Source organism: Naegleria lovaniensis (assembly GCF_003324165.1).
Source record: "Naegleria lovaniensis strain ATCC 30569 chromosome Unknown tig046, whole genome shotgun sequence".
Taxonomy (NCBI): Eukaryota; Heterolobosea; class Eutetramitea; order Acrasida; family Naegleriidae; genus Naegleria; species Naegleria lovaniensis.
Genome location: NW_025407868.1, coordinates 29793 through 46791, shown reverse-complemented (window position 1 = coordinate 46791; position 16999 = coordinate 29793). Strand labels below are relative to the sequence as shown.

At 35.5% G+C, this 16999-nt stretch overlaps 6 protein-coding genes across 6 annotated transcripts; 4 read left to right on the top strand and 2 right to left on the bottom strand.

The window, feature by feature from the left end:
* Positions 1-396: 396 nt before the first annotated feature.
* C9374_010848 (uncharacterized protein) lies at positions 397-2135 on the top strand (the record flags this gene model as incomplete). Its single annotated transcript, XM_044686437.1, has 2 exons — positions 397-917; positions 968-2135. The coding sequence occupies 2 exons, from the start codon at positions 397-399 to the stop codon at positions 2133-2135; spliced, it is 1689 nt and encodes a 562-aa protein (XP_044543452.1).
* Positions 2136-2291: 156 nt separating this feature from the next.
* On the top strand, positions 2292-2921 carry C9374_010847 (uncharacterized protein; the record flags this gene model as incomplete). The annotated part of the gene is made up of 1 exon (XM_044686436.1): positions 2292-2921. The coding sequence occupies one exon, from the start codon at positions 2292-2294 to the stop codon at positions 2919-2921; it is 630 nt and encodes a 209-aa protein (XP_044543451.1).
* Positions 2922-3131: 210 nt separating this feature from the next.
* On the top strand, positions 3132-4288 carry C9374_010846 (uncharacterized protein; the record flags this gene model as incomplete). Its single annotated transcript, XM_044686435.1, has 2 exons — positions 3132-3463; positions 3523-4288. The coding sequence occupies 2 exons, from the start codon at positions 3132-3134 to the stop codon at positions 4286-4288; spliced, it is 1098 nt and encodes a 365-aa protein (XP_044543450.1).
* Positions 4289-5213: 925 nt separating this feature from the next.
* Positions 5214-6588, top strand: C9374_010845 (uncharacterized protein; the record flags this gene model as incomplete). Its single annotated transcript, XM_044686434.1, has 3 exons — positions 5214-5740; positions 5791-6043; positions 6097-6588. 3 exons carry the CDS (start codon positions 5214-5216, stop codon positions 6586-6588), a joined length of 1272 nt encoding a protein of 423 aa, XP_044543449.1.
* Positions 6589-6710: 122 nt separating this feature from the next.
* Positions 6711-8848, bottom strand: C9374_010844 (uncharacterized protein; the record flags this gene model as incomplete). Its single annotated transcript, XM_044686433.1, has 2 exons — positions 6711-7870; positions 7924-8848. 2 exons carry the CDS (start codon positions 8846-8848, stop codon positions 6711-6713), a joined length of 2085 nt encoding a protein of 694 aa, XP_044543448.1.
* Positions 8849-8973: 125 nt separating this feature from the next.
* On the bottom strand, positions 8974-10341 carry C9374_010843 (uncharacterized protein; the record flags this gene model as incomplete). Its single annotated transcript, XM_044686432.1, has 1 exon — positions 8974-10341. One exon carries the CDS (start codon positions 10339-10341, stop codon positions 8974-8976), a length of 1368 nt encoding a protein of 455 aa, XP_044543447.1.
* Between the last annotated feature and the right edge of the window lie 6658 nt (positions 10342-16999).

The following is a 16999-nucleotide window of genomic DNA, read 5'->3' as shown; positions in this document are numbered from 1 at the left end:
ATGAATGTAAAATTCGAATAAGGATCTTTACAAATTTCTCTAAAAATTTTTTCACTTCTCGTTCCATTCAAATCCCACATGAGCCTGGTCTCAAAGCGTTTGAGGAAAATAGTACCTTCCTTTTTAGTTTGGTAGGTCCTAACTATGAAGATCTCTGTGTGAAAATGCCTCAAATTGGTACCAATGAACTCTGTTCCATTCTCTGCACCAGTGAATATGGTCCTTGTTTTGGACATTATGATTTAATGACCTCACAAAGCCAGTACAATTTGGTGCACCAAGTATTTATTCACCCCTTCGTCTTCCTTCATTTCTTCATGCGAGCCATCCAAGCGATGTTACAGATACCATCTCACTCCATCTCCCTTCTTGAATGCTCAGGCTGAAATTGAACGCATGTTTCTTCTTCCTTCCTCTTCCGAACATGATCATCAAGAAGGAAAAAATATTCTCATCAAATTATTCAAGAATGGAGTGCTTGATTTTTCAAAAGCAAGTGAAGTAGTGAAACAAGATCGGGAAATTGCCCATCAAATTCTAGATCATGATCCGACCTCTTTTCAATACCTCTCCGACTCGTTGAAAAACGATCATGATATCGCGTGGAAGGCTGTTTCATTGAATGGCTCAAATTTCCAATATTGTTGTGAGGAATTTAGAAATGATAAATCATGGATGATGAAAGCTCTGGAAAGTCCGAATGGTTATTGCATGTTACAATATGCTAGTGAACAGTTGAGAAATGATGAACAAGTGGTCATGAATGCTGTTTCCAAGAATGGAGATTCGTTAAAATATGTGAGCGAAGAATTGAAACAAAACAAACAAGTGGTATTGCAAGCTGTGAGTAATGATGGACTTGCTTTGAAATATGCTCCGGAAAATTTAGAAAATCAAAATCCATTGTTTCCAAAGCAGTTTCTAATTGTGGGAGAGCTATCGAGTTTGCTTCACTTCAATTGCAAAGAGATCGAACTGTGGTCATGAAAGCAGTGAAAAATGATGGAATGGCTCTGAAATTTGCCTCTCCTGAATTGTGTCAAGATCGTGAAATAGTTTTGCAGGCAGTGAAAAATTATGGACAAGTTCTACAATTTGCGCATGACGACTTAAAAAACGATCTAACAGTGGTATTGACAGCTGTGAAGCAAGGAGTTCTTAATGGAAGTGCATGGTGTGAACCCGAGTCAGTCATTCAATATGCAAGTCGTGAATTACGGAATAATCGTGAGGCCATGTTAAAACTACTGAAATATGAAGCCAGTTATTTAATAGCTAATGAGGACTGTCGGGCTCAATTTGAAACTGATCCAGAAATTATTTTACAATACCATTCCTCCCCATACCGAATGTATGGATTCGGATTTGACAAGTTGGATGAAAGTTTGAAATCGAACAAAAAATTTGTAAAGAAATTTCTTAAACTCGTTCCCAACGAGATCACACAAGCAAGTGAAGAAATTCAGAGAGATCGGTCCTTTATGTTGGAATTATTGCAAGAAACAAAACGGTCCTTCTTATCTCAAGTTCCAAAATGTTATGAAAATGATAAGGACTTCATTTTAAAAGCTCTTGAATTGAAATCGCTAAATTTAAGTGAAATTCCTCAACATTTACAGCACGATAAGGAATTCATGATGCAAGCAGTAATGTATTATACTAGACACCCAATTCGTAGAGAAAAATTGATTCCTGAATTATGGAGAGACAAGACATTCATGTTGGCTTTCATTTCAAAAGATCCATTTATTTTGATAACTGCTCATGAAGAGATACGAAATGATCCTCAAATCATTTTAACTGCGTTAGAAACATGTCCAAATCCATTACTCTTCAATTATGCGAGTTCACAGTTGAAACGAAATCGATTATTTGTGTTAAAAATTTTAGATTTGTGTGGAGCTTGTTTGAACTATGTGGATGAAGAGTTGAAAATGGATCGTGAAGTGGTCATTCGAGCCATTATGCAAGATGGAAATTCATTGAAGTTTGCTCATGAAAGCTTGAGAAGAATGAAAGATTTAACACTGAGAGCATTGGATCAAAAAAGGACGTTATTCACTGTTGTGCATGAGTCGCTTACTTGTGATAAGGATGTTTTGATGAAGATTGCAAACCAAGCAAAGGGGTGGTAGCAATTTATCGATGACTCCATTCTGAACATCTTAGAAATTGTACAGTTTCCTTTTTGTAAATTTTTACTTTTGACAGTAAGTATTAAGGTGGTTTTCCTTTTTAATCAAACGATACAAAAATGTTCAACCTTGTCCACTGCACAACCCCAAAAGAAAATGGTTGAATCATCCATCCTTTTAAACGATCCTTTTAAATTACTCATCAAAGACCACGACAATGTTCGTGAATTATTTAACAATTTCAAAAGTATTTCTTCACAGCAACAAAAAATCCTCATCATTGAACAATTCATCAAAGAAATATGTATTCACTCCTCGATTGAAGAACGCTTTGTCTATCCTCTCATTACATCAAAAATTCGAGACTCTGGAGCTAAAATGATTAGTGACAGAAACTACTTGGATCATCAACAAGCCAAAGAAGTCTTGCAATACTTCATTGATCACATGCACAGTACACTGACCCTGAATCAGAATGAACAATTACTCTTCAATAAGACTGTCGAAAAATTCATCATGGATTTATTAGATCATATGAGTGAAGAAGAACAATTTGTTTTTCCAAAACTCACTTCTCTCATGACTCAACAAGAAATGAGTGAATTATATTCGGATTTGGTGCGAGGCAAAGAGAATGCTCCAACCTTGCCTCATCCTAAGGCACCCATGAAAATGGGAACCAAGTTGTTGCATCCCATTACAGGAGCAATGGATAAACTCATGCATGGAGGAAAGGAAGAAGAGACTCGTGTCTCTTCAACTACACATGAAAATGTGAATATGTAAATAAATTGAGAACTCGTTCGTGTGTTCATTATGTCACATTGCTTGTTTGTGATAAATGACATCGACCTTATTTCACAAAGGTCTGACGAGTTCGTCAACACCTGTTTGCGATTTTCTTAATTATGTGAAAATTGTTGTTGTTAAAGATGAGAATTCCCAACGTTTGACCCTCAGCTGGATGACATGAAACATCAAATAATTTTAAAAAAAATGTCACGATTACAAGGCCTCCAACAAGCGATCAGACAGCTGAACAAAGAAGCAGAAACATGGAATGAAGAAATGATTAAAAGAGAAAATATGTTTTATAAAATTCAAGAACAAGCAAAAAAGTACAATTTCAAAGAAGGTGAAATTATGAGGTTCAATGTAGGAGGAAGATCCTTTGCAGTTCTGAAAGAAACGTTGACACAAAGAATTAAAAACTTTTCACGAGAGAGGGATGATCAAGATGAATACTATGAACCTCACATGTTATCTATAATTGCATCAGGAATGCACACATTGACTCTGGACAAGGATGGCTCAATTTTTATTGATCGGTATGTGTTGCTAACTTTTTTTCTTCCCAAATTTCATGATGACTCAACACTGATATCAGAGATGGAAAATACTTTGGATATATTTTGAATTACTTGAGATGTGCAGGAATGATTCATAATTTTTCAATGCCACAAGACAAACATGCCGTTGAATGTATTTATTTAGAAGCTCGTTATTATAATGTTCAAGGTCTGATGGATTACATTGAAGAAGAGCATGCTGATGTTGTGGAGCATCTCAACGAAGAATATTCAGTGAGCATGTTTAAAGGAAGTCAAATTCTAACAAGAGATCAAGGTGTGAAACTTTGGATTATGTTGTCAGATGTCATTTCTCAAAAAACAAAGCCGTCACTGTTGTTTAGAGCTTCAAGAGATGGTTTTAATGCGTCACAATTTCACAACAAATGCGACAACAAGGGCGCAACGGTAACCATCATAAAATCATCTAATGATTGCATCTTTGGTGGGTATACTCCTCTTAATTGGAATTCCAACAACGCCCATCAATGCAATAACCAAACCTTTTTGTTTAGTTTGGTGAGAAGTAATGGAGAAAAGACAGCAGTGAAAATTAAGAATGACGGTCCACAACATGGAAATCAATATTCCATCTATGGTGTGGCAGGTTATGGGCCAACATTTGGTGGAGGAAACGATCTTTTGATCTGTTCTGACTTTTCATCCAATTCCAACAGTTGCAATTTGGGACATTCGTTTTCCTGCCCTAACGGATACCAGTTCAACACCACACAAGCTCAGTCTTATTTCACAGGAAGTCGAAACTTTACAGTCAGAGAAATGGAGGTTTACCAATTAACTTAAGATACAGTTGAGCCAAATAAACATCTTCGAACGATTATTATGATACCGCGGCCAGTGTAGAAAATACTGAGGAAGGATCAAAAAAGAGAACGGATGCCATCTCCAAAATGTTGATCAAAATTTTTGAGAGAAAATATGGTACAGAATTTATTGATTCCTCTTTTGAAACGGATCTAATTCAGAACACGAAGAGAATAATCAATCTCTCTCTTAATAATTGTTACCGCATTTACCACAAGCAGCACTATTACCACTCTTCACAGGGGTTCCATCACCCAAGTTTCTCTTACATTGCTTGCACATTGCAGTACCACATGATTTACAATAGATCTTATCGGATGAACCACAGCCAGAGCTATACTTGCACATTTTTGAGTTGATGAACGAATTTGTTTTTTTTTTGTGTTTTTGAATGCTATCTGAGGTTGATCGCTGCGATTTTATCAACAAGCCTGTGTTTGGAGGTGGCAAAAAAAAGGTGCAAAATTGTCAAAAATTCGACTATTAAGTGGTAACAAGGGCAGTACGTGGATTGGTGGTTACATGTTGTAATGAAAGTTTCTGCAATTTTCGTTACGAGTTCATCTCAACCACAAAAAACCTTAACATGTCCTCATGAGTAAGGAAAATCAACGTTAGATTGCTATGACCGTAGATACAGTCTAATTGAATTGGCATTCACTTGCTTGAAAAATTTAAAAGACAATTCACTTGCTGGAAAAATTTAAAAGACAATGTGAATCTTTTGATTTTGATTTATCTCGATGGACAGATTAGTATCTCATCTCCTAGTTCATTTCTATCTCTCAAAGTTAGAGAGATATGGCGTTTCGAAAACAGAGCTTTTACACGGTGGTGCGTTGCCAAACACTTGTACCACACAAAAAATATTTTTCTCTCTCAAAAAACTCAAGAGACCACCATCATGACCACACACTCTTTCAAGCTCCTCGATCCGTCATTTTCTCTGAACAAGATGATCCTCTCCGATGTTGCTGTGCTGCAACTCGTCTCCGACAATTCTTCGAACATGTCCAATATATCGTCGTCAGCCAATGCCACCCGTACGAATTTAATGACCAGTTATCAATATGCTGCTTTTGGTATTAATGGTCCTTTCGTCATTGTCTTTTTGGTGTTGAGTATTGTCATTGCTTCCATCATGATGAAATTGTGTCATGACCATAGAGGTCGTCGTGACAGTACAAACAAAAGGAATCATCGAAGAGATGCTAGAAAAAATCAAAGAATTTTGTTTTCATTGTTGTTGACTCTTTCATTATGTTCATTGTTTAATATGATTACGAGAATTGGAGCTGAAATGGCCTATATTAGTACTCAACCTAAAACTGTATTGATTGTGTTTTCAATTTTGAAAGGATTTGACAGAAGTGTGATCTGCTTGACGACCTTGTTTGAATTTATGTTGATTACATTTGTTTCACATTTATTGTAAGTACAAAGTTTGGAATTGTGGATTTTTTAATGATGACTTTTGACAGTTTGGTGACCACTCGAAAAGTTGGAGCCATTTCAGAGAAGAAGTTTAAACTATTGAGATTTCTAGTACTGCATTTCTTTACCATTACACTGGTTGTCGTTGTTGGTTCCGTTGCTGTTTTAGCGTTAGTAGTTGGAGGAATATTGGCTGCCGATTTGGGAACAATAATTGCAAATTATTTTGTCATGACAATCCTTATTGTAGCAGCTCTTGCATTTACCTTGCTAACTTTCCTTCAACTTGCGTTTATGCATGTAAGTGAAATTGTTTTGATTCAGTTCGAATGTAACATTTCCTTAAATTTAAGTATGTTGGATATCTATTACTTCGATCGATTCAACAAGGAGAAAAGAAAATATTAGCAAGCTCCATTGTAGCACTTCCCAAATCACAATCAGACTCTCAATCTGAACCACCATCTAAAAATATACCCTATTCCAAATTCGAAACAGTCAATACCAAACGTGTGGCTTTAAAGAAAGCAATCACGATCTTGATCGGGGTCACCATTAGTATATTTCTTCAATGTGTAGGATTCTTTTGTATTCCATTTACTATTTTGAATAGTAACTCGATGTTGATCTTTTTTGGATTGCATGACTCAACCTTGGCTGCTATTTTGATTTTGTTTATAATTATTTACAGACCTCTCAATGAGATTCAAGTGACTCATTCCATGTCGTTCGAGTCTAATCAACCACAACAACTAGAAACGATAAGTAGGAGTGCCGGTGAGGAAAAGAGCACACAAGACGAGAACATGTTACAGTTGCATGACAAAATCACTACAACTGTCTGAGAATGAACGAAGAGCACCACGCTTTCTAAAGCTTTAGGAGACTAATAGACATGTAAATTCGTGTAATGTTCTAGATTCGCCCAAAATGCAACATGAACAAATGTTTGAGTACTCAAATCATTTTACTCTTCTGATGCGTTTGGGTAATCATAAAGATGCACTGTTTCAATATTTTTGAAATCAAATTCGTCCATTTCAGAATCATAATTGGCATGATTGAGCATTTCCTCTTCTTCATCTTCATAAACTAAAAATCCTTCTGGTAAATCAGGATTGAAAGGTATGGCCATTTCGATATTCTCTCGTTTGTTAAATTTGGGGGTTTCTTCTTCCGTGAGCTTCCACGAAGGTTCATTTTGGAAGCTAATATCTTGCATTCCTTGTTCATATATTTGAGCTAATCGACCACTGCTGTCACTATGAATCATCACCGATAGTATTCTTCGCAACTCTCTATCGTCACCGATAACGTAATGTCTACTGTATTGAGATGCTTGCTTATTTTTGGTAAAGTCTGTTCGTTCTCTAGAGTCATTTCTTTCAAATTCGGTGCAATAGATTCGTTTGGTGTAAAATTTTGGTTGTTGTTTAAGATCTAACACCAACAATGCTAGTGGATGGTCTTGAATAGATTTAGAAATTGGAACTTTCTGTAAATGAATACCAATGATATCTTCATAATCAATCTCAATGGATAACAGATGACTGACTTTGAACCGTGAAAAATCTCTCAACACTTCGGTATTGAAAGTTTTTGCACTCACAGAGGAGGTCATTAAAATGTTTTCCAGATATTGTTTCTCAGAAAAGGTTTTTGGATGAGGGTAATATCTTGGTAAAAATGTAAATAATTTGTAGTAGAGCTTTTGTGTAAGTGGTGAAGCTTTCAATACGTATTGGCCATCATAATTCACCGATGGAACAAAGTTTCCAATTTTTAGCAATTTAATGTGCCCTCCATTCGTCTTGAATCTCTTCAATTTGTCTAATTCATCAGGATTGTCGACTGATTCATATTCTGGATCATCAGGATCGTCGTCAAACTCTTCCATTTCTTCTTCACCAGATATTGAAGTTCTGTTGGTATCGAAATCTTCTGACCATACAAAATCTTTCATAATCTTTGAAAGCTTCTCCTTCTTTTCAGTTTTAGATTGTATCACTTTCTTTGCTATTCGAACGAGTTCATTATTTTCTAGAATATTTTCACTCTTGTGTTGATTAGATTTTGGGAGAAATGCATTGGTGACAATATGTTGAAGATAATTCACGCTTGGTTGAACTATGGTACAATTGTGATCTTTAACATTAATTGAAAACATTATTAAAACAAACCTTCATAACAACGTATTTTCAAATCTTCACTGGACATAGTTGTAGAGACTTGTAGCGTAGGATCGTTCGATTCTTTTCTCACTTTTTGCGTTAAAAGATACCTCTTCAGATCCATGTAAAATCGTTTCATTGCACTTTGAAATATATTATAATAGCCCGAGTTTTCGCTCATGCAAATGTCTGTCGAGATAAAAAGTGAAATTTGTTGGATTAAATTTGGGTAAGTGTCAATCGAAAAAGTATGGAAAATGCCATCTTGGAAATCTTGATCATTTTCTAAATCCAATTCCTCATTTTCCTCTAATTGCTTCATAATTTCACGAGCACCTCCTGTGACCAAATCTAATTCAACAGCATCGTCCACTTCTTCAATATCTACACTCTTAGTTTTTGAGGGAGTGTTATTCTTTGATTTTTTCATTGGAGACAACACGTTATCAAACTTTTGCTTATTTACACTATTTAGCATCTTGTTGAAAAATTCTTCACCCAATTCTGCATCAAATTCATCATCATCATCGACATCGTAGTAATCATCATCATCATCATCCTCGCTCTCATCTCCGATTCCTTCCTCGTATGCAAAAGGATCATGATCGGTTTTGATCAAAGTTCCATCCTTTCCCATTACAAACTGCATCATCATTTGATCCAATAAATCTTGTTTGGATTCTAGCTTGGCAAGTTCTAATATTTCATTGTCTATGTCTTCAAAGTCTTCGGAATCATCTTCATAGTCTTCATAATCCTCATCATTTTCATCAGATTCTTGATCTTGTTGTTGAGAATTGTTGATCGGAGTTGTATTGGAGGATGGTGGTGTGGTTAGTTTCTTTTCAAATGAAGAGTCCTCTTCCGTTGGCGGTCTTGTTGTTGTTGAGGTGTTAATGATCGCTTCTTTTGAGCCTTCTTCTTTTTGCGACATTTTTTGTTGGTTGTTAACTTACGCATCCTCAAATTGAAGATTTACACACCTACCATAGCATAATATTGTTATTATACACCATCGAGCTAATTTCATGATTTTAATAAATACATTCCTGTTACATCTTAGTCTGTAAAATTGACGATCAAAGTAACACCACGATCAGCAATAACTTCAGTGTCAGTGGCGTAGAGTTCTGTACCAGTGCTGAACAATTCTTTGAGCTTCTTGTTCAAGTTTGGTTCTGTCATTTGTCTCAATGTGGCTGGTTTGGTGAAATAGAGCGTCTTTTCATTTGTCAAATCACGCAATGATGAATTGTTGAATTGAATAGATTTGTCAGTTCTTAATAAATCTCTGAAGTCGTTCAATGTAATGTCAGCAGAACAATTAATTGTTTTTGCGATACCATCAGGACCACATTGTAAACATCCTTCCTTCTTCATGTTCTTGTAGGTGAAAGTGTAAATTCCTTCACTTCCGTTGTACATCATGTAGTCATCCAAGAATGGAAGACAGAAAGTGGCCAATTTGAAGGCTTCGTTTGTGCATGATGAAGCAATAATAGCATTAGTTGATGCAATTGCAGGAATGATACCCTTGATGACACCTTGTGTTAAACGATAAGTAACACCAGCAATACCAAAGTTCTTTGCACGTTCTACTGATTTTTCATAGATCCATTGAACATGTCTTGGATTATCTCCATCAACTTGTTCATCATCGGCGATGCCTTCCTTTCCCTTTGTGTTACGCCATTCTTCAATATAACAATATTGAATACAATGTTCAGGCAAACGAGGAGTTGTCTTCAAAGTACACATTGGATAATTTGTCTCATCGGTAGGGAACAAATCTAAAGTACATTCATAACAAGCTGTAACACCTGGCAAAATGACTCTTGATTGACCTTTGAATCCTTCAGTACCACCATCAACCAATGGGATCATTGAACTCATATCCACCTCAGTCTTTGCTTCATCATTGTATTGAATGAAGGAGAGAAGAGTTGAGTTGATCCATCTACGGGCTGGAATTGAATCCAAACCGGCAATCACGATTCCGAATTGTCTGTAAAAGTCCTTGTCCTTCTCTTGAATGGCACAAATGTGTGGTGTTACTTTTACACCAGCCACACGCTCATTCACAAACTTGGCAGCAACTTCAGCCTTCATCTTTCCTACATCACCATCACGGAACAAAAATTGTCTGTTCAAATTGCTAGTACTGATCGTGTCCATATCAATGATATCAATTGAACGGAATCCACTCATTGCCAAGTTTTTGACGAGATCGCATCCAAGACCACCAGCTCCAATAATCAAAACTTTACAGGTATCTTGTAAAAATTGTTTGGTTTCTTCTCCTGCTTGGAAATCCTCTGGAGCAAATGGACCTGATCGTTTGAGAATGTAATCGAGATCTTTCCATCTTTCTGCTTCAATTTCGGGAGAGAAAGGGGCAGTGATGCTTGGAGTTGATTCAGATGCCATTTTTTTTTTTTAATAATCACTGTCCATGCGTTTATTTGTTCGAAAATTCAAACGTTATTCATGGCTGTGTGTGCAATTAGTGCAGTTAAAGGTGGTTCATGTCATCAAAGTTAGTGTAATTATTGTTGTAAATTTCAATTATTTTTTTTGTCATCAAGGTTAGTGTTAATTTCAGATATTGTTGTAAATTTCAATTATTGTTTTTGTCATCAAGGTTAGTGTTAATTTCAAATATTGTTGTAAATTTCAATTATTATTCATGGTCGTGGGTATTTCATGTATAGTTTAAACTTGTTCAAATCAATGAAATTGGGATTAAAATCGTATTGTTGTTCAAATTCATTCCAGGTGAGTTTCAATTCTTCCATGAAAAAATGATTTCGTTTCATCCACATTTTAGTAATAGATCGATAAGCTTCCTTGGTAAATACTTTGTCCCATTTCTTACCCAATCCAACTTTAGCACCTGTTAGGCTATGGATATCTTGCTTAGTCTTGATGAGGTACAATAGTCGTTTGGAGAATTTCCTGTTATTCTTTGCATATATTGAGATATTATATAAATTCCTAAACATTTCTTTTCTTATATCACTATAGTATTTACATTCAAAAATAATGTGTTGCATTGTCTCTCTACTACAGCAAGGACATAGCAAGTTCGTCTTGGATATCTTGTTTAAATTTTCCAAAGTCTTCATCACGTTCACTCTAATTTTAAATATTAGATTTATGGTTCTGAAACCGATTCCTATTGAGGGGTAAATGTTGGTGAACTTTCTGTTCTTGGGAGGAAGGTTCTTTGGCGTGTATGTTCTTTTGTGGAGGTGTTGAAATAGAAGTTTGTACATTGTTTGTCTAGTGTTTTGAGTGTATAATACATTGTTGATAATAATATACCAATTATTGGATGGAATATTAGTAAGAATATTGTTACAATCAGCACCTTTCTTAGCAGCCCTATCTGCTAATTCATTTATACGGCTATAGATATCTTGTTTACCTGTATGACTATTAACATGCATAATTTTGATCTGATCCTTCACTTTTAAATAATTACGAATTTCTTCAACATAAGGATCTCTAGATTTTCTGAATTGGAAAAGTTGGTCATAAATACTTTTCGCATCTATGACTATTGTTCTAGGAGTGTTGTTATCTAGCAATCTAACAGCTGTGTGGAGTGCTTGAACTTCACTGTTGTAGGCAGTTCCTTGTCCTAAGGTGTGACTTGAGATGGAAACATTCTGATCAGTTACAATACCGTAACCAGCAATATTATTGTTACATGATCCGTCAGTACCAATTAGTGTAGCTTTGTTCAAGAGGTTTGACAGGGATGTGTTGTTACCAACATATTTGTAGTATTTGCTCTCGTCTTTGATTTTTCCAAAATCCATGCTATTGAGAATGTTGCGAATCTGGGTGATATGATTGGAATGTTTGATATCATCATGTAATTTCACTTGTAAATTTTTAGGGTCAGGAACCCACATGCTTAATCTGTTCCAATCTTTGTAGAGCAGGAATTGTCTTAAACCTTTAGGGAATTTTCCATAAGGGATGAGAGTTTTTTCATGCCATTGGTCACTCGAATGCCACAATCTAATATTGGAAGATTTGTTCATGAAAATTATTCTCTTGAGATATTGAGGAATCCATGGGTCTGGTTTATACCAAGTAGGGATTGGATCATTGAGGATGTCAAAACCATGCTCCTGTTTGATTCGTTCACAAAGGAATCTTGTAGAAGATCCAAGACAGATATCATATTGTTCAAGGAACTTTCTGACTTTACACATTAGGTCCGAGTAACTCATTTCTTGAACAGAAATTAATCCAAGTCCACCTTTGTCTTGATGAGTATAAAACCACTCGAGAGCTAATTTTCTCTTGGTTCTTAATCTTTCACATATAAAGTTGCGAAGGAATTTATCAATTTGTTTCTCTAGATGGTCATTAGCGAGAGGAATTAGGTGGTACAGTGCATACGGAACAATGTCTGTGTTGATAATTTTGACAATGTTTTGTATTGGAAAATTCCAGCCAATAGAGTTAGTTCTTCTTTTAACTTCTTCAATAATTGAAGTAGTGTATTTCTTTTGTTCCTCAGTATTATTGGTAATATTATTACCTAGTATAATAACAGAATCATTACTTTTGATCGTACTTCCAGATAATGTCTTGATACTACATTCCTTATCGGAGAAGAGGTTAGTTTTGGAATGATCTAATTCCATGTGATAGCCATGGAGATAGGTTTCAATGTCATGCAAAGAATTTTCAATTTCAGGTAATTCATTGGAAAATGAATTCAAATCATCAATCCATGCGCCTGTACTAATGTTCCAATAATTTGCAACACTAGCACCATTATATGTTATTTCTAAAAATTGTAAGAGAGGCTCAAGTGCAATTTTGAATGCAAGGGGAGAGAAGGTGTCACCTTGTTTCAATCCATCTTTCACAGTGAAACATTCTGATTTACCATTAGGTATAACAAACTTTGTCGTAGATTCACCTAATATTTCCAGAATTCCATCAGCAGTAATTTCATCAATCCCTAAGAAAAGCAGTCCATCTCGAAGCATAATTCTCGGTAATGAGTCATAAGCTTTTTTGATGTCAACAGCCAAACCGTAAAAAGGTTTCTTGTCCTTTTTTGCCCAAGCAATCATATTGTAAATTGAAAGAACTCTGTGAATAGTTTCTCTGCCGTCTTCACCACCAAATTGAGCTAATGATAATCTTCCCTTTAAAACTTCCTTCAATCTTTTGGTGATTAATTTAGTAGCTATTTTAAGTCCTGAGTCCATGAGGGCAATAGGTCTATAGTTAGCAGGGTTTGAGTGGTCCTTATTCTTTTTGTGAATTGGGAGAATGCTGACACTTTGCATTGATTCAGGAGTAAATCCAGTAGTAATGATATTTTCAATAATTTGAAAAATTTCCTCCTGTAATTCTTTACACATGTATTTGATGGTTTTTTGTCTTAAACCTAGTTCGTTGGGTGCTGTGGATTTTAAATTCTGAATTATCCATTCTTTCTCTTCCGTGGTAATTCTACCGAGTATTTTGTCATTGCAATTATCAATTAATGGATGTTTGTGCTTGAAAAACTTGGTAATGTCAATTTGATGATTCCTTCCTCTAAAGTTGAGATTTTGTTGATATTTGTCCTTGATCACATTGGCAACTTCATTGGGGTCATTAATTTCAGTTCCGTCAATAGATAATTTGTATGGTGGTGATGATGTTTTGTAAATTTTCTTTCGCAAGTGTTTAGAGTTGGTTGCATAATTCTGTTCCCACCATTTCATCTTCCTATTCAAAGCCTTGTCATGGCTCCATTTGATATGATTCTTGATCTTCTCTTTGACACTTGCTAGACATTTTGGAACCTGTTCTAAAGTTTTACCGATAGTGGCCAATAACTTGTCACAAGGATATCCGTGCTCACTTCTATCAAGTATTAACATGAGCTTCTTGTATTGCTTATTATATTTGTAGATTTTAGGATCAAGTTTAGGTGGATTGACCTCCACAAATTTATCGCCTAGTTTATCACAAATGAAAAGCCATTTGTCGTTATCAGTTTCTAAATTCTTAACTTGAGATACACATTCTTTGCTAATGGCCAACACTTCTTTCTTATTTTTGGGATCTTGGAAGTTACGTTTCTTTCGAATTAACAAAGGTGTTCGTTGACATGAGAGATCAAGTAGAATTTTAACCATTTTGTGGTCTGATATGAAATTGGCATTCAATACTTCACCAGATGCAATAGGAAAATCTGTGGATATGTAGTCTATTATAGACTTGGATTGTTTGTTAATAGTATAATGAAGGTGCCATGATAAATGTGGGAAAGGATAGTAATTAAGATTTCTCTTGTTAATAAGATCTAATATATTTTGATCAGTTCTTCTGGATTCATTTGAGGAGTGATTCTCTGATAAGATTGCATTATAATCACCTCCAATAATGATTTTGTGATTAGGATATTTTTCAATTAGGTCGTCAAGAATATATGTGAATTCACATCTGTCAGCTGGTTGGTTTGGAAAGTACGCAGAAATAACTAGAGTATTGATCGAATTGACTTTACATTTCGCTCCAATAATTCGCGCGTTACTTCTAATGATCGGATCTAAGATGATTTCTTCAATATCTTTGAAAGTACTTTTGTTAAGGCAAATAGATACACCACATGAATCTCTTGGATCATGATAATACGTAAATGAAGAATAATATATAGAGGGAAAATCTGGACCAATATAGACGCTTTTAACTTCCTGGAGCATGATTATATCAGGAGTGATTGAATTGAGGTAGCCTTTTAGGGCTGATAATGGTTCTGCTCTGAGACCATTAATATTGAGAGTTAGAATAGATAATTCTGGAGCTACTGAAGTGAGATAATAATTTAAGCTTTTTGTGGCATTCCTCAATTTCATCTTCATATTTCTTCCTGTTGGTACAATCCTTTGTACAGTCATATAAGAAAGCTCGAGTTGCAATCCTATTGGTAATCATTAATTCTTCATTATCAGACTTGATGGTGTTTGTCAATTCTCTAAATCCTATGTCCAGTTTCAGACTCCGTTTTGATCCAAGTTCTGTACGATTGGATCTTATTTTACCGATCCTATTGATTATCCTAATTGCATTGTCTTTGAATAAAGAGACTGATCTTGTAGTTCTGATTAAATACCATTCGGTCATTGGTGCTTTGATTTTAATAACTGCCATCGTAATAGGGTCTCGATTACAGTTTGATCACAACGGTCACAATTTATAACGGGTGATAGTTGTACGGTACTAAATTAGTACAGTACTCTGCAGAGAGGGAGAGATAAGTTTTAAATATAATTTTAATGATTCGGAGATAGGTTCTTTGGGTAGATGTTAGAGGGTGCTCAATGTGAACACCTAGCGGAGGTGTTGTGTTATTTTTTTTCCTCGAAGATTCAGATGCCATTTTTTTTGTTTTGCTGGTGTCTTTCAAATGAACTCCCTTTATTTTATTTTTAGGTGTGTGATGATAATTTTCTCTACGCAGTTCTCCGATCTTGCACAATTCAAATATTTACTCTGAACTAGTTCTTTTCAAATTACACATGGTGGTTTCAGCAGGGCGAGAGGCAACCAACAAACTCGTTGGCAAACTTTGGCTCGAGTTAAACCACTGTGTTTCCTTCTAAATTTCTTACCAATATGTACAATTCAATTTAGCAGCATATCTGAAAACCAGTTACTGTTTAACAAATTATCACTGGTTTTTCCTTACAACGATTACCTGAATTCATGCTTGGACATGTTCCCACTTTGACGTACACAGCTCGATGTATCTTGTTAAAAACTCAAAGCGTTTTTAATTTAATTAAAACAAAGATAATTAATTGACTATTAACATTGGAAATGTCTCACTTGCTTTGCAGCTTCTCGAAAGCGGATAGTAGATCAAGTAAACAGCGTGACTGTGAGACAAAATCCTTTCCTTCAGCATTGTAAATAAATAAATTTTTCCAATAGCTCGATGCTGACACAATCTTAGCTTGTTTGTAGAACCTTTTGAGATTGTGAAATAGACCAGTGATTTTGTTCTGATTTAAAGGAAAGGTGATGGCTGTGCTATTGAAAGCTTCAATATCGCCTTCCTTGGAAAGGAGGTTATCCCTATAAAATTGATCGAGTAATTCACACAGTTGAAGATAGGCGGTCTTCATCTTTGTGTAGGGAACTAGAAACAGTGGGTTCAATTCTTGAATGACAAATTCTTCAGAGATATCTTGCGCATATAAACTTTGAACAATGACCTTCAATAATCTGGATTCGTTATATTTGGACTGAGTAAGCTCGTCAGGAGGATCTTGGAAAATTTCTGGATTAAGAAGATTGAGCATGTAGTTGGCGTTGCATATCCTTAGGTTGGGTATATTGGCATGAATAGAAGACAGAATGGAAAAGCTTTGGTACTCTTCTGAATAGTTAATTAACTCTAATCCTTCAAAATCAGATGGAGAATATCTAGAAAAGTTATTAATTAGATCGGTTAAATCAGAGACGCTAGTCGTGTCAATAATCGACAGTTGTTCTACCTGGTCTTGCCATCCATATTTTTCTCCATACTTTCTCCAGTCATAACATTCACGCAATGTTGTTAAATCTCTACACCCTCGAAAAATAAGCCGATTTGTTTTCTTTTGAAGAATGAAGTAAAATGTCATATGAGAGTCTTCCACGCTTGGAAGTTGTTTCAACATCCCCAATAATTGCTTTTTTTCGTCGTTTTCTCTAGGTTGTGCAACCCAATAAATCCATTCTTCTTTCTCTGTATCGAGAGTGAAATGCCATTGATTTTCGAAATAAAACAATTCGCATGTAATTCCCCTAGGTTTCACATAGATGGAGAATTTGCAGAGATTTTTGGTGAAATCAATATTTGCATGACGGTTGGAAAGGTTTTCATATTCTTCTAAATAACGTCTTGGAATGCTTACAGGAACTGCGAACTCGAATCCTTGGTACAACCAACTCACGATTTTCTTCTCCAGAGCTGTTTAATATTCAACTTGTATGCATTGTTCATGACCTCCATCTTTGTTAGTAATTCCAACAATGGTTCCATTACACTCTAAATAGGATGACACTTCATAAA